General features: G+C 40.2%; 1 protein-coding gene across 3 annotated transcripts in view; it reads left to right on the top strand.

Annotated features, from left to right (window-relative positions):
* The window catches only part of kcnab2a (potassium voltage-gated channel, shaker-related subfamily, beta member 2 a), a 79,698-nt gene that overhangs the window by 9,191 nt on the left and 48,551 nt on the right, over positions 1–21,956 (top strand). For 2 of the 3 annotated variants that reach the window (XM_034138883.1, XM_034138881.1), the window contains exon 2: positions 21,519–21,686. In XM_034138883.1, coding sequence (XP_033994774.1) covers positions 21,610–21,686 — 77 coding nt within the window. In that variant the 5' untranslated portion in view covers positions 21,519–21,609. Of the gene's footprint in view, positions 1–1,041; positions 1,355–21,518; positions 21,687–21,956 lie in introns of those variants that run through there. The other variant, XM_034138882.1, reaches the window with a different exon arrangement.

Raw genomic sequence — 21,956 nt, 5'->3', positions numbered from 1 at the left:
CAGCGGCCACTCAGGTAACGGCACTGAAACAACCAACACTTTCAGAGACTTTTAAAAGGAAAGAGAAACTGCCCCAGAACAGTGAAAAGGCCAAAAAAATAACAGCCAAGATAGCTGAATTCATCGCGTTGGATGACCAGCCGTTATCTGTGGTGGAGAACGTGAGGTTTAAGGGACAACTTGAATGCTTTTCTCCTTTTTTTTCTCTTAATGCATTGCATAAAGATCGGATCAGGAAAAATCGGTATCGGCAGATTGTCAAAATCAAATGATCGGAATCGGATCGGGAGCAAAAAAAGGTGATCGGGACATCCCTAGTTATAAGCTAATTCGGGTCAGTTTTAAAGTCGTAGAACTTTTAAATTGAAGATGGGAATTGATGATGGCAATACGATTACCATCTTGAATTTCACCTTTTTAAAAATGAAACCTATAGGCTATTTCAGAAAATTTAAATAGGGCAGCATATGCATTTATCCATGCATCTACAGTAGTATGTATTATGTAACACATTATTGATTTTCGTATGGATGTAATCCTCTCGCTTGACCCCCTTCATGTGAAGGTGAGAGTGCACTGCCAGTAAGCAGACCTGGTAGGGATTGTATGCCATGCTCAAAGACACCGCAACATGGTGAGACTAAGAACCAGATCTTGACAGATGTCTTTGGGTGCATAGAGATGACATACTGTGCAGTGTAGTTTTACCTTTTGCCATAATGGGGAATAGGATTTATGAGTGTTTGCATAGAGCTTTGGGACGTGTCCACTTGCTATGCAGCCAATCAACTTTGAGCCACTTTCAATGGAAACCACAAATCCAACAGTGCAAGAAAGGAGTGTCTTGTCATTGAATTTAAAATGAACACATACTTCTGGTCCACTCTACGTTTCACACAGTTAACAGCTTACTCTGATTAATTGAATACATGCTTACTCGAATGCTGACAGTGCAAAGGGAGGTGTGTGTGTGTTTGTGTGGCGGAAAGAGGGAGGGGCATTTCCTTTAATGCATCTGCTCTGCTCAGTGACTCTCCAAGCTCACACATTTATTCTGTCTCTTCTCTCCCGTCTCTTTCTTTCTGCTTGTTTCACGTCCCTGTTCAGGCCGTCTCTTGTCACTTTTTCTTCTTTCTTTCCTGCATTTCTGTCTTTCTCATGTCTGACATAGATGCTCCTCTCACTCAGACGCACACTCGTAGTCACACAGGACCTAACATTCACCAGTCTTGTATCATTCTTCCTCTCTCTGCTCACTCTTGGATGACTGCTGGTCCTCCATCATAGCTACTACTGTATTCTGCATTTACTCCCCAGTTGTGCTCACTGCGTCAGGAATCAGCAGCAGACTGAGGTGGGTGTGTGTTTATCTCAGGGTCTGAAGCTACATGTCTTTGGTATCTCCCTCTCTCTCACCCCTTTCTTCTCCTGCCTCTGCTTACTTCGCGGTGCTACTGCGAGTCATGGTTTCTATTCCTCCAGGGGAGCAAATGCCATACTGTATGCAGCAGAATTTAACATTGTCACTCACTATGCTAGCGTGTTAGCATTTCTACCACTCCAGATCTCTCAGAGCTGTCAGTGCGGTTGCTGCATTGAAAACAGTCTTTGCATACCTTATTACACTGGCATGTATTTTGCTCTCTCTCTTCTGCCTCTCCTCTGTCTGAATGTCTGTCATGTTTTATGCATGCTCTATCCTTTTGAATTCTTGCCAACGACTTGGCCAGGCTGTAGGATTTATAAAGAACCACCTTAAAATAGTCGGGGTGAAAGACTTGTGCAGAAATACACATGCGCATTCACACAGGATGTTCGATTCATTTTCACCTTACCTGCCCCACTGCTGCAGTTCCAATCGTTGCAGTTAACACAGCCACAATGTGTTACTGTGTCATTTTAAATAAGTGTTTGTGTGTGGGTGTTCATGCTGAGGCTGGCTCTTGTGGGTCAGTATCTCTCTCTGTGTGTGTGTGTGTGTGTGTGTGTGTGTGTGTGTGTGTGTGTGCGCGTGCGTATGCGTGCGCCATGGGCTCTGGTCCAAGAGGAGAGCACAGGAGAGGCAGGCTGCAGGGGCTGAGTTTGGTGCAGTAAGCTGTTGAATGCTCTGTAACAAGCAGAAAAAAGGCAGATTCATGGGCTGGTGTGTCCTTTCACTCGCTGGGACAGTGATATTGCAGAATGCACAGCTTTTCTGAAATGTCTGCAAGTGATCTGTCCTTGAGAAGTTGCAAAGTTAGATTGCTGCTGTTAAATCTAACACATAACTTTCAACAACTAGGCTTATGTTTGTTGTGTTTAGTGTGATAATGGTAAACCAGTATAAGGTTTTTCATTTTGTATTAGTCCACTTACATTTTAGGGAAAGACACTGATGGGGCCCAACAAACAATACTTCAAACTAAATGTCTTCAAAGACATGCTATGCGACATCTAATAAAACACGAAAGGCAGATTCCTTTGGGATTCACTGAAGTGCTTTGGTTATGCGTCTTGTTCGATACCTGTTATTCTAGAAACAGAAAAGAGACTACCTTGTGATGATGTTGCTTTTATCCTGTGTGAACCACTGACACAGCTTTTGAGCAGTAATTACACTGCATGGTTTGTTTTTGATCCTGGGAAATGGACATCAGTAGCACACTAACCAGTTTAAATTATAACTGAAGAGGACAGCTCATAACACAACACAGTCTTAAGTATGTGAGCAGAATACATAACACATCATTCTTACAGTATTTCATTCATCTTTCTAGGTGATATATTGGTGAGATTATGTAAAATTAGACATTTTGCCTTTTATTATATTGTGCTTTATGGCCCAGTTGTCAGGGGTTAGAAAACCGCTTTTTTAACATTGATTTATTGTAGTAATGCAAAGCAGCAGAGGAAGCAGACATGTTTCAGCTCTAGGCTTTGAGAGTGTGTAACCAGTGAATTCTTGACATTTAAAATGTTTTTTTTATATAAATAAATGTCCTGTCGAATAAGTACTTGATTGGCTTTTTACTTAAACCATAAAAAGTAACTTTGGGTGCCGGTCTGGTAAATTGAGATGTATCTGTTTTGCATGTGACGCTTTCCCCTCAGCCTTTTTCTTGTAGGCCCTGACCCTCTGTGGTTTATACAGTTTGGTCTGCTGATGCACCAGTGGGGTGTTTCCTAAACTAAGCTCAGTAATCATTCTGCAGTTGAGATTTAGCGGCCTGCCTAGCTTCATTAGCCCTGTTTTGGAGCTCTCAAGGGGCATCTTCACACTCACACAAAAATACACACATACACACACTTTGAGATCTGAGTGCATTTATCACACATTTGTTAAGCAGTAGTATGGTATACTCCTCGCTTCTTAATACAACACATTTCTTTCTGATGAAAATACTGATTATACTATTTTAATAAGACACTTCAACATTGAGGATAAGATTTGTTGTAGTCTTTTTTAAGTCAGGTTTTATTTGAACCTTTAGCCTTTAAAATGATTGTTTTAGTAACCTTGTAGCATGTGTGTTGTTTCATGTGGTGCAATTGTTTTTTATGTATGGATTTATATTTTTTGCATTCTGGTAAACTTGTCTACTCACAAGTCTGTACAAGTATCAATATAACGCGCAGCACCAGATCGTTTTGCTTGGGTAGTGACGTTATATCCATGAACCATTAGAGCCAGCGATTTGTATAGGCTTTTGCTCTGTGGCAACTATTCCCACACACTGCTGGATAATGTGTTGGTTGGCTAATAAAGAGCTTAACTTTCAGCCTTCAGTGTTTGCTTTGAAGTGCATGCTGCTCAGTGTTCTCTGTTCAATTGCACACATAATCCCACAGCATGTCAAATGTATTGGAGTGGAAATGTTTGTCACTTGACTGGTTAGTATATGCCAATCCTGTACATATAGGTGATTTCATAATTTGGTTAAAGGGGTTCACTCCTCTCAATACTGTACATTGATTAAACAATAAATATCACAGAAGTGTTTACAAGTGCAAGTTATAATAGTTTTCCTTTTCCACCCTGATAACGGCAAGGTCACCAGAAATGTGAATATAGCCCTAGAGCGCCCTGTACAGGGGGCAGTGGGGTGTTTTTTCACGAAACTGTGTCTCAGGGCTTCTTAATATTTAAAAACGTATTAATGTGTCATACCCATTTAACGGGAAGAAACTCAGCAAGAAGCGTCTAAATGAGCCCTGAGCGAAAAAAGGCTAACACACTTACCACAGAACTCAAGGTAAACATACCCTTATTACTTATCGTAACTGCAAAAACAAGATATCAAATTAAAGCTGAGATTCCACAGATTCTATAGGTATAAGTATCATGACTGAGCTTTCAGAACTCGTGACAGGGGAAGCAAACACAGACGTCACAACACGTGAATTACGGAACATTCACGGGAAATCATCTCAAATGAGCTGTTATTCTGATCAATAGTCGTGTTCAATGGCATTAAAATGATAAAAACGCCGCTGAAGGTTAATCCATAGGTTAATCCAATGTGTCTGTGTCACTTTGAAAGGATTACTGATAATCCATCATTGCATTTTTATGTAAAAAACGGAGATTTCATATTATTTTTATTTTTATAAATCTCTCTAAAAAGGTCAAATGTCACTTGTTTTGCATCACTCTTGATACAGGGTACTTATTATATGTTGTAGTTTGGATTCCTAAAGCTTTTAGTCTACCATCCCATCATTCAAGGGTGGTTTTCACTATAAGTAATGTTTTTTTTTTAGGCAGAGGTAAGAATTTACCTTTTTTTTTTACTATGTTCCATCTGAATTTACTCTGACACAGAAACATCTATATTGATTCTGACACTTCTACATCCAACTCACAGATGTAACCTTGCTTTGAGAAAAAAGATTATTAATTTAACCCTTTTAGAAGTGAAGTTATAGTCATTTGTTCTGGGCATGTCATTTTCGAGCCTGAAACCTGAAAAACAGGCTCAGGGCTTAACTGGTTAAAATAAAAGAGGTGTGTGACTTAGCAAATGAGATAGTAAATTGATATACCAAAAGTTATATATATTAGATTGATGTTAAGTATGTTGAAATAACTCAAACGTATTGTAATCTCTTGAACTGTCACTGTGCTATCTATAGTGGCTTTTTAAGGTTGCTTGATTGTTCCAAATTATTTTCTGGTTTCAGTACCAACATTGCAACAGATCACTTTGATTAACAAATCAAATGCAATATAATTGTTTTCATGCATTTGGTCTATTGTGATCAATGAAGCCATTAGATGATAGTGACTGACAGCTCTCCTTGGATGTACGCTTTGTAAAACAGGGCCTCTGCTCTCCCTCTGAAGTTTTATTATATAAAGGTGTATTGGCTTCTTCTGATTTGCTATGAAGCAAGATGATCTTTCACATACAAGTAGACAGTGTGAGCACCTGCATGTAGCCTTCTTCTCAATACTGACCACAAACATATATGCTGAATGTTGGTCATAGCACAGTGCACACATTTCACACATACAGGTTACTATTAGATCATTCTGGTTAGCACTTCCGAGCTTGAGGGCAGCCCCCCCCCCCCCCCCCCTCTGATGACCCCTTTTCTCACAGATTCAGTGCGTCCGTCATTCATTTCTTCAGGGTTAAAGTAACCTGTGTATGTCAGTAGGGATTTCAGAGTGTAGAGGCGATTCACAAAGACCAAACCACAATGATCACGATACACTGCAACACCGCACAGACAGTCTGTGTGAATTACAGCAACAATATCAGAGGTGTGAATAATGATTTAGCACTGATTGTGGTTGACGTGTGTCTGGGTCCGTGATGGCTGAGTTCTTGGAGTCATGTCTTTATTTGCTTCAAACTGGACATTGATTGGAAAGCCTTATTCTGAATTCTGTGCAGTGTGTTTTTTTTTTAATTGAATCTTGACTGTTACAAGTTCAAGCACTGTATTGCCTGTCAAGAATGCTTATCACTGAATTGCTCTTAAATGTGCTAACTGTTTATCAGAATCAGAAACAGGTTTATTACCAGGTAGGTTGACACGTACGAGGAATTTGCATGGTGTCGTGGTGCATACATAAAAGTAAAACAAAAATTAAAAAACACAGATAGCGAACTATTTTAAGAACACTATAATTATCTTAGACTAACTGATGTATATTAGGCCAACTCACTTTGGTTTACTTCCATGTAAAGTGTGTTTTGTGTGTGCTCTGTGTCCCTGTGTTTGGGACATTAGGGGAAGTGTTAGGATAACACATGCCATGATGGTTTCACTGCCCACTCATTTTCCGTATTTACATCCCTCAAGCCCAGGCTGTGTCTGTTTGGCTCCAGGGTCCTCCAGTTAGCCCCAGCACATGTAGGCTGGACCAGCTCCTGACTAAAAAAAGGCTATGGCTTCTCTTATTTATGTAACCTCCAAAGAGGCAGAGTTAGTGGTTCAGGAAAATGGGTTGACAAGATTTTAAGCCTGTTTTTAAATCTCTTCACACATGACAAGGATGACATGAGTGGGCACAAATCGTAAGTATTTAGATCATCTCGAAAAACAAATACATGACATCACAGCCTCCTACCTTGTGTGTATCTGTGCTGCAGTGAGAGCAGAGGGACAGCTGACCTGGCACATAACTCGGACAAAGACGCGGGAGACGGTGCAAATAGATTGATGGAAAGTGAAATGCAGAGCACCAGTACAGGAGCAAAACCTACCAAAGGCCATATTTACTATTTCTGAGTACTTTGGAAATTGTACCACTACTGCTGTGACAACATTCCACTTTTTGAAGGTCACATGACTATTACTGTGAAAAAGTAAGTTTGAGGAAGAAGTGTCAGTGAGTTTCTTGCAGAGTGAATTTGAAGCTGGCTTGTATCCATCTCAAGCTGACAATAATCACTGGCTTTATACACACAGGGGCCTGCTTGCCTTTCTGAATGACTGGTGTGGACAGCAGGTTTAACTTCTGCACCCTGTCACCCCTAAGATGGCCTGGTTTTGAAACAGATGCTTGTGATCTAAAAACTGTCTCCTGTAACCCTGCCTCTGTCTACCCCCTCTGACCTTGTGCTGATTGTAGGAAACCACGTAATATGGAAATAAGACTATTTGTGCATTAAAAGGCTGAGCAGGGTGTTTATTTTAAGGCTATGGGTAATCATAACTAATCAAATGTTGTACTGAGTACGTTTAATATAAATCAATAACTTCAATATAAAAAAATAGAATCACAGGAATGAAACTCTTTCAATAATACATACTACTTCCATTGGCAGAACTGATTTAAAATGTGGCAGACCTTTTATAGGCAGCTTGCAATCATGGAGGTCACCTTTGTGATAAATAAGCGAGGCTCAGGTGCACGGCCACTTTCAAACTGAAATATTCCCAAAACTATTATGATCAGCTCTGTGTCCCAGTGATTTAAGTCTGAACATGCGCTAGTTAGTTTCACAACGACACAAAGCCTTTTTTAGGAAGAGGATTTCAATCAAGGTTGTACCCTTTTCCTTCTTTTCAGCCTTAACATAATTACTGTAGTTTATCTTCTTTTTGGTACACCTTGCTTGCACTATAGAAAAGATCCACTTTGGCCTCTGTATTTTCTTTTTGAAGCATGTATTCATTAGGACACTATTTAGTCCCTGTCTGACTTGAATAATGTCTCTGTTACAGCCTTTGTAGCTTTGACCTCTACAAAGAGTTATGATATAGGGATAATTATTGCTTTGTTTAGGAAACATTGCCCTGTTGAAAACAGCCAAGAAAGGGCAATAATGTGTATTTAAGCTGTGGCGCTCAGGCAGGGTTCATTTGATACCATGGGGCCTAATGCTTGCCAAGAATGTATTCCCACCCCCATAACAGCCTGGGCTAATGACACCAGGCAGAATGGAGACATGCGGCTGGTGCCAAATTGTGTCCCTGTCATCAATACGTCACACCACAACCTGGAAACTGTTGGGCAGGTTGAGGTTTTTCCACTCTTTGGTCTTTCAGGCTTTGGTAACAATGTGTATTTTAAACTGTCTTCTTGTAAGTAAACAAGTGGTCCTCTGCCACTGAAGCCCGCCCTCTGATATCTGTTCTATTTAGCAGGGTGGCTTGTATAGTCATGAATACATCGTGATACCCTCTTACTTAGCATCACATTTCTCATTGAGCATCCATTGTGTGGTTGTATGTTTTCCAAGCAACGTGCAAACAACAATGTTGTGGCGTGTCTCGCAGATGTAGGCTGTGAAATAATTTGTTCAATATTGTCTTTAGAAAGATTATTTTTGCCTCCTGATTGAAAGACTGTTTGTCGTGGAGACTGAAATGTTTTTATAGTTTTACAAATACAGACAGTACTCTTTATCTTGCAAGTTGTATTGTTCACGCTTTGTTTTCATAAATTAAAATGTGGATCATGTGTTAAAATTAGAAATGCTACAATAAATGTAAATATTCACTGGTGTAGGGATATACAGTTATAATGTACAGGTTTTGAGATTAATTGTACAACTATACCAAGTTATATTTTTGAGTGACATGGCAGAAATAGTGATCCAGCATGTGTTGAGAGACAGATGGACAACACTAGGAGGTAGCCATACAGAAAGTGAGATACACATAAGGACAAGGATAGACAGCGTCCACATTAGACAGGACTCGCCCTCATCCCCTTTTTGAGGATTATTTACAAACAGAAAGAAAGAAAGAAAGCTACGGTGTGAGTCTTACTCTCAGCTATTTTACAAGCATCAGCAGTCTTTTACCAAAAGACCATTAAAAGAAACAAACCAGGCATGCATCAGTAATTATTTATTTAATTCTTTATCGTCCCTTTTTAATACTTTTTGTAAACTAACAATTCAATTGATTAGTCTACAAATAGTCAATAATTAATTACCTAATACCTAGGGGTGTAACTAATTCAATAAACATTGATTTTGTTTTATCAATGCAAAGTGAATCATTGATACATACACATTTTAAAATACACCTTTACTTTGAAATGACCATGGCATGTTAGTTGAGGGATTTCATTACGTCCAACACAAACGTCAAATTGGACTCAAAGAGGAACTGATTAAAATGTGCAGGTCAAAGGTCAATGTCACTTTGACCTAAAAAAAACTGGCTTTTGGCCAGAACACCAGGACTGATATGCTAATTATGACAAAATCTCTCAAAGGTTCTTATACGATATAATTGTAAATGATGACATTTTGAACAGACATGGATTTTAAATGCAACTTGACTACTTGGGGGAGGCTAATTGAAAAATATTTCTTGATGAACAGTCATCCCGTAATTTTCTGGTAATTAATTAATTAATTGATTAGCTACTAACTGACACATTCTATTACCACTGAAACAAATTCAGGCTATGTCAGTATGTTTGGTGGAAGAACACAGCCTCTCATACACAGAGAAGATGAATATAGACTACATGGCTGAGAAGATATAGACCTAACAGTAATGAAGTAACAACAACAGCAACTGACCCTAGGCAAATGCACACGTTGAATGTTACAGCAGTGCTGCCAGCTGTATTTCACAGTTCCACATGTTGCCCGCTGTTAGCTTCACGGTTTACCAAGGTTATTTTAACAGTACAGATGGTACCTGGACACATTGCACTGACACACAGGATCCAAACCAGTGCTATTACCTTAACACACATGGAAAGCCCTCTCTTCGTATAGCGTAGCTGCTGTTGCTTCAGGGCACAGAAATCAGTTGGTTAACAAGCACTTGAACTTCTACGATGATTGTCTATGACACAGACTATGGGCCACATGAATAAACCATGAGTAAACAGCGTGGCTTTAACCCTTTATGCCTCAGGAAACCTGGCGCTATTCTCATGCTCGACTGCGGAAGCACTATGTGTTTGTGTAGGTATTCTGATATAATGTGAGTGTGTTTGTGTTGTGCAGAAAAAGATTGAGAGAGATGGACCAAAGATGTCCATCAACCCTGTCTTCCTTTAGAAACCGTAAATAAGTACTATGTTAAAGCATGCTTAGATGGATCCATACACTAGTCACTGTGTGGGCACTTGCATGTAGCCATTAAGTTTGTCCTACTTTCTACAGAAGACTGTATTTGATAAGCTTGCTGCACTGCAGCTCTCATGTTTGTACACATATTCTGTTTGAAGGCAAATGTATTGCCTCGTTGATGTTTAAAAACAAGCCCCAGCTGTTTAGATCCAGGAGTTTTGTGTTTACAATAAATAAACTCAGTCATGCTACATGTAGAGTCACTTTATTAAGCAGTTAGGTGCAGTGCCCTTAGGAGTTCAAATGTCAGTCACCAAGATAATGATGTGAATGATGTTTCCAATCTGGAGACACTATAAGGAGCCGTGCTTTGATATAAAAGAGCAGCTGCATGAAGCAAGTGTCCTGAGGTGGTATGTGTGTTTGATAAGTAACCCTGACAAGTCATCCATGAGAGATCTGCACACATGTACAGTATGTGCACTTAATGCAACTATACTGTAGTCTGCATGTAATCTTGGGGTTACAATGATTGCTAAAGCAGGACATAACACTGCAGACCATCACTGTCTCCCAGCTGATAACCACAGTAAAGACCACAACCCCCCTAAGCTGGCATTTAAAGCCAGCGTGAATCACACATACTATGTCAGATAGGCAGATTGTCTGTGCTCCACAAATCTTCAGGGTTTTGCTGCCATTTCAAAGGCACAGTGTGGCGCCCAGCTGGACTTCTGGTAATAATAGGCTTGTTTTCATGTTTACATCATTCTGTTGTTTAATTTTTTGTGACACCAACCTCACTCTTTGATATTAAGTCCCTCTGATACAGGGACTGTGATGGTGTCTCGAAGATGTTTTTATCTTTATGAGTATTTGTTTTGGGGGCATAATACAGAAGGGGTGAGGCAGCGGGCAACTTTGTCATTCTTGGTACCTTTATCAGAGAGCTCTAAAGTAAGGAAATTAAAATGTAAAACGTTTTCAAAAAGCATTCTGACGACAGCACCTAAACCTTCATATCTTCATGTAGCATGTGCTAATTTGATGATGATCTCATGATGAAAACATTTTCAATCTGAAGTAATATAAAATTAGGGCTGTACCCGAATATTCGGTCGTTGGCCTACTATTCGGTTTTCAATTTCGTTATTCGGATATTCGTTTTTTTTTTTTAAATGTTATAGACTTAGGTCTCATTCACACCAGCCTTGTAGAGTCCGGTTGAATCGAACCCTGTTGCGTTTACCCGCTTGATGCGGTTCGTTTGGGTTGGTGCGAACGCAGTCCGAGACCTCTGAAGTGAACTAAACAACCGGACTCTGGTCTGCTTAAAAGAGGTGGTCTAGGACTGCTTGCAAGTGAACTCTGGAGAAGTTCATCGCTGGTGTGAACGCAGTCCGCACCAAAACATTTGCAACCCCCCTTAATGTCTGACCAATTGTTGAACAGCATTTCCGTGCACATGACTTGTCTTTAAAGTTTATAGTCCGTTTGAATTTTGCCTGTTTGCAAACCGAACCTTCTGAAAAATGAAACAATGTAAAAATCTGTCATCTGGTGCGCACCAGAGAAGCGGAAAATGTTTTTTTATTAACAAATAACAATAAAACAACAATACTGCAGAATAACAACATGAATGCCTTGAATAAACCGAAATACACGTGTTGAAGTGCGTGAATATTCGCTGCTGATTACTACCGAATATCCGGAGCCCGAAAAATTGTATTCGGGACAGCCCTATATCAAATATAACCTATTATTCTAAATAAAAAGAGTGTTGTGTACTATGTTGTGCTGGTATTTCATTTGCAATAAGTAAATGGAATATAGTTTCCTGCATGACAGACATAATTCCTAGTGTTCTTCGGTGGCTCTTAATTTACCTGCACACAAGTATGATTAATTTACAAGAAACCTTGCTTTTAATTATGACTTTGTCTTTGACTTTGAGTGCGTTGTTCATCCTCATCAACATTGTCAGGTTGAGTGGGCAAAGTAGCATGGACTGTGTGAGTGAGGACTGGGTGAGTGGGTGGTTATACTATGTGTAATATTACAGTTTGACACAATGCCTCAGTGACGCTGTAGTACAGTGGACAAAGGAGGTTAGGGATTTTTGGATTAGAATTTCATTTTTGAGTATCTATATTGATGCCAGATTCAAATATTAACAAAAAAAATCATATTTTTGTTTAATTCCACATATTGCCGATTTTACTTGAGTTATTGATAAGGGAGCTTGCCATTATTTGCATCAAACACATTATTGCCATGACCAATTTTCTTAGCTTTTATTAAATAACTTAAATGGCCCATGTCATGCTTTTCCGGTTTTTACCCGTCCCCTTGTGTGTTATGAAGGTTTTTATGCATGTAAACGGTGTGCAGAGTCAAAACCCTCAAAGTACACCCTGTAGCAAGTAAAACTCTAACACAGAAAATACCTCCCCAAAACGCCTCGTTGGAGATACGTCATTGTCCATTTGATTCTTCCGGGTACGGCATGATGTCATGCCGTACCCGGAACTAAATGGACCAATCCGTGGAGCCGTTACGTTACGTCGGCAGAGCCGTTACGTTACGTCGGCGGAGCCGTTACGTTAAGCCCCCTGCTGATTGGTCCAAATTGACCAATCCACAGACTTCCTCACACACAGGCAGCTCTGCTGATTTCTCCTCCCTGGCTGCAGGCTGATAACAGACAGTTGGGATTGCGGCGAAATTCTCTCTGCAGACCCATTCTCACAGCGTTTATCAACCTTTTTCTTACTCAATATCAAGCCACACTTATTGTTTTTACTTCGGCTGTGACTTTGTGTGTGCTCAGGATGAGTTTGGCTGTGTTTCGCTATGTATCCTAAACAAGGAAACAACACCTCCACGGAGCTCAGCGCGATTCACAACGTCCCGACCAATCAGAGCACACTGTGCTCACAGGGAGGGTGGGGGCTGGAGCTATTGGAGCTCCAACGAGCCGTTAAAGGCAGAGAGTGAAATTCAGTGAATACACGTAGTTTACAGAGATGCTGTATGAGAAACCAATGTGAGTTTGGAAAAATGCACAGTATAAATCTATTTTAGTAGACCTCAACAATGGAATTATGATCAGTGGAAATGGCCATGACACCTCTCCTTTAAGGTAGGGAGAGACGGAAAGAAAGAATACAGGTCGGAAGAGTTGGGGGGTTACATGCAATAAAGCTCAGGTTAAACCCCCATTTTGACTAAAAAAGAACCTAAAGCCTGATGGTGTTAATGCTCTGCACTGTAGCTGAACTGTAGCTGAACAGTTGTTAAGAGGAGGCGGTGGTTTCCTTCCTGTGCAATTCTCAACCATACTAACACCAAAGCACAGATGTGTGAGAGAGCACATTTTCAGCAGTTTGGAAAGCAAAGTAAGCATAAAGTAGTAGCCTAGCATGGAATCATCCCCTCCCTTTTACATTTTCTCCGTTCTTCAGTGACCTTGCACCGGTTAGAATGACACACAGGAAAAGGAAAAGCATGTCCTGTTCCAGAGAAGTGGCAGCAGGAGGCTGTACTCAGACCATCCCATTACTTAAAGGTCACAGGGCTGATCTTTGCAACACTCATGTACTGGCCGAGTTACAGCAAGACAAACAAATGACACCTGTTTCTTAACTCAATGTCAGTTCCTTTGGTAACATGTGAGATCAAAGGTTAACATTATTTAAAAAATATCTGTTGAGGAAAGCATTGTCTCTACTGGTTCTTGTAGTGTCCCATGGCAACACAAGCAACACAAGCAACCATTGTGCTTCTTTTTGACTTCAGAAAGAACCATATTTAATATTTAATATTTAGAGTGGTCTAACACAGTTTACACACTGAACAAAACTCTGCAAGCTAAGCTGGTCTTTCATTAGTGCATCTAGACATACTGTAAGGTTGCATGACAATACACAGTGATAAATAATACAAAATAGATATTGCTGAAATTGCACATTGCACACATGTATTAACTTCTCCCAACAATAGCTTGCTACTCTGTATGATCATTACTTCGAAATACAAAACAGTGCAGTCAAGTACCATGCATTACCATAAGACATGAGGGGAGGGGGAAAAGGTCTGAGAGAGACCCCAGTGGGAGGAGTGATGCATACTGTAGCACTGCTGTTCTGCAGCACGGTGCCTCCCCGGACACTAGCCCGCTCTCTAGTGCCTATTCAGCACCCCCCCCCCCCCTCAGTTGCAGTTTCCTCTTCATATTCATATTCCCCCCTTTCCTCTCCTACTCCTCACAAGGTGTGTGTTGGTTGTTACTCACCGCAGGCTGTTTCTCCTGGGGCCACTCAGAGTCTGTCCAAAGAGCCGCCGGCCGCTTACTGCATCTGTGCCAGATTTCATTAGAAACTCTGGACCATACTCTGTTTTCCCCGTCCGTTTGAAACAGCTTCCGTTCGAGTGACGGGAGAAGATTGAATCCTGGATGGCTGGAAAATAGAATACCAGAGGTATCAAGGGCTAGTATATATGAAGACATTTGGGAGATGCATAAAACACCTTGTGAATTATTGAACAATCTATTAAAATGATCTGTGTAATTGTATAAATAGAGAGCTAGCAGCAAAAGATCAGTATTGAATGACTCTTATGTGCTGCAATATCTCTCCTCCAACTAGACTCCAAGGAATCCTTAGCTATGTGTAGAATAAATCTAGCAGATTAAATACCACCACTTACTATAATGTCAGTGTTAATGATTTGTATTGCATCAACCCAGCAACAAGTCAAGGCGCATTGTAGTGTTTTTTAATTTGTTTTAAACCTGCTATGGGTGTGGTCACACGCCATATGATAATGCAGGGTTTGGAAGCTTTTTCTTTATTAACTGTTACTGAAAAATGTATTGGATTGTTTTAACTACCAGATCAATGTTTGACTGATTTATTTGAATGTGGAATGTAAATAGTTCGCTATGCAGCATCGCATGCTTCTGTTATACACTGAGGTATTTTATTTTAATAATTTTTAGACGATTGTACTCATTTTTACACAGTTCTGTCGGTTTTAGCCATTAAAGAGCTGCATAGTCCCGCATATAGAAAAATGTGTATACCAGAAACTTTTAATGTGCTTTCACTGATTTGCTGCCTTTTTTCTTGATCCTTCCTGATAAGTCTGGATTTAGGTGTGTTAACACATTCAAATCCCCTGTGCAGTGCTGATAGAACTGATAGTACTTGAAAATGGATTGAAAAACAGGGAAAGCTATGCTTGGTTAAAGAAATCTACAAAGCATAGAGAAGACAGTGTAGTGAAACCATCAGGCCAAAAACAAATTAAAGTATTGCTCATCCTTTATTGAAAGGTTATTATTTTAACAGGCACACTTAGTTCATTTGAGCGTAGAGTTGCTTTATAGACAGTGGGGAGTGAGTGGTATGAAAGCACTACTGTACCTATCTAAAGAAGGAGTTGTGAGCAAATGGAAGATGGTCAGTTTGATCAATGATCCAACCTTAAGGGGTGTGAAGACAGCAGGAGACAGAAACCCTGCAGTCCCACTTTGTTTCCTGCCCTTTTTGTCTTTGGTGTGTAGAGGGAGAGCTGTGATGGATTCAGGACAAGAAAAAGATGGTTTCATATTTCTGCTGCAGTGTGCTCCTGGTTCACTGCAGCATCGTCTCTCTCTGCAGTGCTAGCAAAGGCTTCACCTCGGCCTCAAAGGCCCACGTGTGGCTGGACAGTCGCTTGCCAAATTGGTTGTAATATTTTATTCATATTTCCAAAAGGTGTCCGTGACTTGAGTTTGTAATGTTTCTTTAGGAGCTTCTGTAGAACGTTCTTTTAATGTTAGGGTTTGACTGTTAGTTAAGGAACAAAGTTGGGCAATGACATAATACAGTGCTGATTTATCTTCATGCTGTCAGAGATTACATTACATTACATTACATGTCATGTCACTTGTTAGAAGCTTTTATCCAAAGCGACTTATATACTCAATACTGTGGACAATCCCCACAGGAGCAATCTGGGGTGAAGTGTCTTGCCCAGGGACACAACGACATGCTGACTGCAGTGGGGTTTGAACCTGTGCTCCCATGATCCGAACACCAACGCTCTATCCACTGCGCCACACGCCTCCTTGCAGAGATGCAGGCAACCTGGGACCCTACATATCGTACTGTATAATGGCCTGTTTTAGGAATGTCAAAGGAACTGGTTGTGTTTATGTTTTTTAAGCCAGAAAAACTGTTAGGCGTAGCTCCCTCATTTGAGAATGACTCTGCTCAGATTGCACATAACAAAGCTCTCTGGTATTTTATGTTACGGGGATTTTGGTGAATTTATCTGGTTTTTTTCTGATCACATAAACACTTAATTATTCAGATTTTATCATATTTAGTTTTTTCTTTATGCTATGGCAGCCCTAGAATTAAATGCAAAATCATGACTCCTAACCCTGGTATCATGACATATCCTATTACCAGACATTTCACAATACACAGCCTTACACCTGAGCCCTGAGTGGTAATTGCTGAAAGTACACATATGCCACAAATAACATTAGAAAAGGGTTTGATGTAATTAAAGTCTTGAGGATTATAACTTCAATGTACAGAGCCCTGTCTACATAAGACCTTTGCAGCTGAACTCTAATCTACGTAGGCCACAGTAGCGGATGATGGGCATGGCTTAAAGTTTGACCATAATATGTGATAAATCTCTGTGTGTGAAACAGCTGCAGCTGTCCTAGAATTAAATGATTCCTGACAGCAGAGCTCTCAGTTGCGCTTTTAACTTCTCTTAACTGGGGGGGCGGAGGATTTGTATCAGAAGTTTGCTGTATAAATAGGCTGTTTATGCAAATTGCTGCTAGCTTTTTTCTCTGTTGGCAGCCAGTGACCTACACTATTTCTCTAATCAAGGGCCCTCCACAGCTTAACAGAGAGGAGACCATTTATGGAACCACAAACTGTCTGATGATGAGAGCAGGGATGATGCGCCGACATGGATCCTTACATGGTTGTGACTTTCATCTTTTGATAAATGTCACTGAAGAAGAAAAAGGAGATCCCGTCTGAATCCTCTTTGTAGCCGGACGGAGGGAGGCTGGGTTAGCTTCTCTCTGCCTGACTGATCTCCCATGTAGGATATCCCTGGCAGTTTTCGTCTGTGAGCCTGTCTCCCTCTTCCGCAGCCATCTGCTCAGATCTGTGTGTTTTCTGCAGCTGCCAACATACTTCACAACACCGTGCTGTGCTTTCCAAGCCAGCACTGCCTGCCTGCTTTCCTTGCTCACGTAAGCCCTGTCTCAAGAGGGAATTCACTCAGGCTGGGGGTAGGTGGATTTGTGGATGGATAGCTTGAAGCCTTTTGTGACTCAATTTAGCATTTTGTTTGGAAGAAATTGAGGTGCATGAGACAAGCTTAACAAGGGATATGAAGCTGCATGTCTTTCATGGCTTCAGCTTGTCAGGTACGATATGGCACCATCCCCCAATCCATCCAGTGCTTATTCTTTGACTTCCACCTCAAGCTGTATGTAATAAGAATCCCTAAAACCATAATATACAATACAGTTTTAAATATATCATAAACAGGAAATGTGATATTGGCTAATATTTTCCAATAGGTTTGTGATTATTTGCCAATAAACTGCAGTAAATAAACACGGCAGTAAAACCATTTGGAAATAATGCAAGTACACTTTAAAGAGCATGTAACTGTTGATGCTCGAGGTTGTGTTCAGATCAACAATAACACGGCTTTAAAAATGTAAGCGGCTGCTTTGGTGTGGGCGTGTTGCTACGTGCTACAGGGCACCGGTAAGAAGATCAAATACAGGAAGTCCATTTGGATGGCTCATCAGATGCTAGGACACTGATCGATTCCTCTGTATGACATTACCTGACAGAGAGACAATTTGGGATTGAACATTGTACTTTTCCATCAAGAATAAATGTTGAATGGCAATTGTAGTAACACTTTCTTAATGTTGAATAGCAGTATCAACAAACAAACAAACAAACATCAATTCCTTTTTCTCTTCACTTTTCTTTCTGCTTCGTGTCCCTCTTTCTCTCTCGCTGCAGTTTTAATCTGCAAAGTGCACGTTGGACCGTTAGTGCAGTAAATCTGAACCCTCTAACTGGAGCCGGGACGAGCCTGAAGTGTACCGCAGTGCTGCAGTCAGCAGCAGCAGCATCCTCTCTGACTGCAGCTCACTGCAGGTGTCTCTGTGAGGGACTGCTGCATTGCTCTTCAATGTAGTGATCAGGTGTAAACACAACATGTTTTGTAGAATCCAAATAGGCTAAAACAGCTCATAACGTAAGTCATTAAACTGCAGAGAGGGCTAAAGTAGGCAATCGAGCTTAGAGACCCCTTGTGGTTGTTTATCCTAATTTATGCAAACATGCACTAATTGAACGGGCCAGGATTGACTCAACTGTTCACTTCAAAAGAACTCAAATATAGGACTTTTGTTTTGTTATGTAATGGGGCTTGTAATTATGTAAAAGTCTTGATGTTGACAAATGACTGTTGTTCCCCTGTTATAGATAGATAGATAGATCGTACTTTATTGATCCCAAATTGGGAAATTGTTTTTGTTACAGCAGCATAAAAGGCATTTTACAATAAAACAAAATATACAAGAATAGAAATAAAATAAAATAAAATAAAATATAAAATAAAATATAAAATATACATGTCAAAATACAAAATAGAAAATATACATACAGATATTATATATATATATATATGATGTAGTTTGATGTAGTTTGGGTGATTATTTTGTATTTATAATAACTCAAAACTGCAGTACAAATGGACTCAAATACAACTTTAGCTGCACCACAAGTATGCATTAATTGTTTGTTCTTATTGTGTCTAGCTTGTTAAAATAATGGGTGTCTTATATTCAGATCAGTTTCATATCCCTGTTGTGTAAACCTTGATTGCATCTGTAATTGCCCTGCATGGTTTGCTTTTGATATTGTAAGTGTAGCTGGTGTGTGTGCTTTCTTGCGTGCGTTCGTGCAATTAACTTAATAGATGGTCGTAGTGCTCTTCCTTTCTCTATTACTCATCTCGAGTTATTCTGGAAATCAGTGCACAGTTAATTAAGAATGACCTTCATTCAAGGACAAACCAGATATCTTTGCATTTGACTATTTCCTTCTTGTTTAACTGTAGCTAATGCAATATTATGTAGCTTGGCTTAGAACGGCAACAAAAGCAAAACTAGGCACACTGACTTTATGACTGGTTAGATCTATATAATGTCAGTCATGTAAAATATCTATACATTCTTGCATATTTCTTTAAAACCTATATCCACATTAAAGATTATTTTCCATCATCAATCTAATTGTGTTAATATTTGTATTGTTAACCCTACAATATTCTCACAATATCAATACAAGGGTATATGATTAATAATATTGTAATATGTGTTTCTCCTTATCTCCCACCTACAAGAAAGTATGCTTTCAGAGCCCCCCCCCACTCAACCCACTGTGTTCTCTGATCCGCATCAAAGACGGATAATCCAGGAGGACTTTGCCGCTCTGTGTGGCAGATTTACCACCTCTCCTTTTATTGGGGTCAGGCCATCATCATCACCTGGTCTCAGTCTGACTGGTGTCCCATTGTGTTATGATTGAAACCAACGGGCAGTGAACGTTGAATAGGTCCTTGGGAACATGGGACACCTCTCAGCCGGGGAAATTGATGTGAGGAGAAAGTCACCTTCATGTTATCATTACGATGTCGTTACGAGCATGACTCACGAGAGTGCAGCCACTGGCGAAATAGGGTAGCATGGGCTGCTCCGCTCACAGCTCTGTCAGGGTGACATCGACTCCACTCTCTCCGCCACTCTCCTCATTTGATTTGATCCGCTACAACTAAACCGGGCTAAAACCTCAGCAGTGCCACTCCCCTACCTCTCCTGCACCATTATTGAATTCAAATGTCCTGATAAGGCAGCTCAGATGTGTGTTAATGGTATCTGACCACCTATCTTACCCTCATTGATGCCCAGCTCTGTTGCTATAGTCCTCTCTACAGCAGTGGCCTGCACCACGGGCAAACACTTTGAATTATTCATAGATTCAAGTCGCTCTTAGCGGTGGATCAGCTACGGTCTGAAATCGTGCACAAACGCATGATTAACCAGGTTGATGAATTATGATCAAGATCTTCATAATCTGTGAGGGTTTTTCTGTGTTGTGATAATCCTTCTCTCTGTCTGGTTAGTTATTCTGAGTATTCCAGACTGGTGTACTAAAGCCTTTACAGTGAGTGTATATCTTAAAAACTGTAACTCATAGCTGTGGGAAACTACAGGAATGATGTATTCATTGTGCTTGTGTCGGCAGTGTGAGGACATGATGCCATCTAGTGGTGGAGGCATTAAGCAATCCTTTGAAAGATATGACACAATGTCAAATACCTTCACTTACCCCTCTCTTTTAGACTATACATCTAATGTTTATTTTATATTAAAGGTTATTTTCTAAATTCCATGAAACAAACAACCAAATAAAAGTAACATGGTCTCAAGAGGCACATTTATTGGATTGCATTTTGGTAATCTACAACTCTGCAGCACTTGTTGAAGAACATCTGAATCTAGTTCTTTTTGAGGTTAGCTAATGGACTCTGTGGTCTTTGCAGAAATGTACATCCTGGACTACACTCAGGTTTCCATCTATGTGAAGGATGCCTGAGATCCATTTTGCTTTAGACAGTAGACCAGTTATGTGATTCCAGGCAGGGTCAATGTCGAGCACTTTCTCCTTGTTTTCTTTAATGACCCTCTCATGCTCCTCACCCATCTAGGATGTGTTGAACGTTTAATATGTTCAATGTCTTTATTGGCAGTCTTTTAGTGTTCATGGTCGAACATGACCAGGTAGAAATTGTGATCCGTAATGTGATGAGTCTCCTGACATAATTTGTTGTGGCCTTAATTTTTTCTTGTCTTCTATGCTCTCTGCACTGTTATTGCTATAATCTCTAACTAAAAATAATGAATGGGCGGAAATGATGATGCATTTGAGTACAATGCTTGCCACTGATGTAGGTGGGAGCTATATTTTCCTAGCACTACAGCTATTTTCTGACTCGTAAAACCTGATGTTCTGAATTTCCACCTTCATCAAAAGGTCCACAAGTTCTTCATTGATATCCCAAACAATTGATTTGTAAACCCAGTTCTAAGCTGAGCTACTGAACAGCATGGCATGAATATGTGAACATTTTCTCTGAGAAACAATGAGAACGGGTTAGATGGGAGTGTTTGTTCTTCTGAGCATTGCTATCCACAGCTGAAACACGGCTACACAGAGTCGTCTGTGGACAGTTGCATAGTATGAAATATTAGTAATATATGGATTATTTTGGTATTTTTGTTGATAACCAAATAAATGGATAATAGTAAGATGAATAATACAGTACTTGGGTGGGCCAAATATAAGCTTTATGGACACAGATTTGATCCTGTTTGGTAAATAAAACTTCCATCATAGACTGACATCAGTGTCTCTCTCTCCTGTCCAGAGGCCCTGATTGGTGATAAAGTGTCCCCTGTGGTCCCGGTGAAAGAACACCACCCCCGGCAGGCTGGCCACGCCCCCTCCCTCCTGCCTCCATGTATCCTGAATCTACCACAGACTCCCCCGCTCGCCTCTCCCTCCGACAGACTGGCTCCCCGGGCATGATCTACAGGTGAGTAAATGGGCGGGTTTTATTTACAAAGACACAACATGTTTTATAAAATTGCATGTATGTCCATTGGCCAGTTACTAAGGATGTATCAATTAACAAACTATTTGAATGAACCATTTCATTAAAAATGTCACCAATTATTGTTTTAAAGTAGTTCATTTCATAATTAAATCTGTTACTTTACAATACACCTTCCCAAGGTGCTTGCTTGGTAAATGCAAACGGTAGTAAGCATTCTCCATACTGTGCAAACTGAAAATGTAGGTGTGT

This window comes from Trematomus bernacchii, unplaced genomic scaffold (assembly GCF_902827165.1).
Source record: "Trematomus bernacchii unplaced genomic scaffold, fTreBer1.1, whole genome shotgun sequence".
Lineage (NCBI taxonomy): Eukaryota > Metazoa > Chordata > Actinopteri > Perciformes > Nototheniidae > Trematomus > Trematomus bernacchii.
Note: the sequence above shows the minus strand (reverse complement) of the source record. Positions and strands in the feature narration are given on the sequence as shown.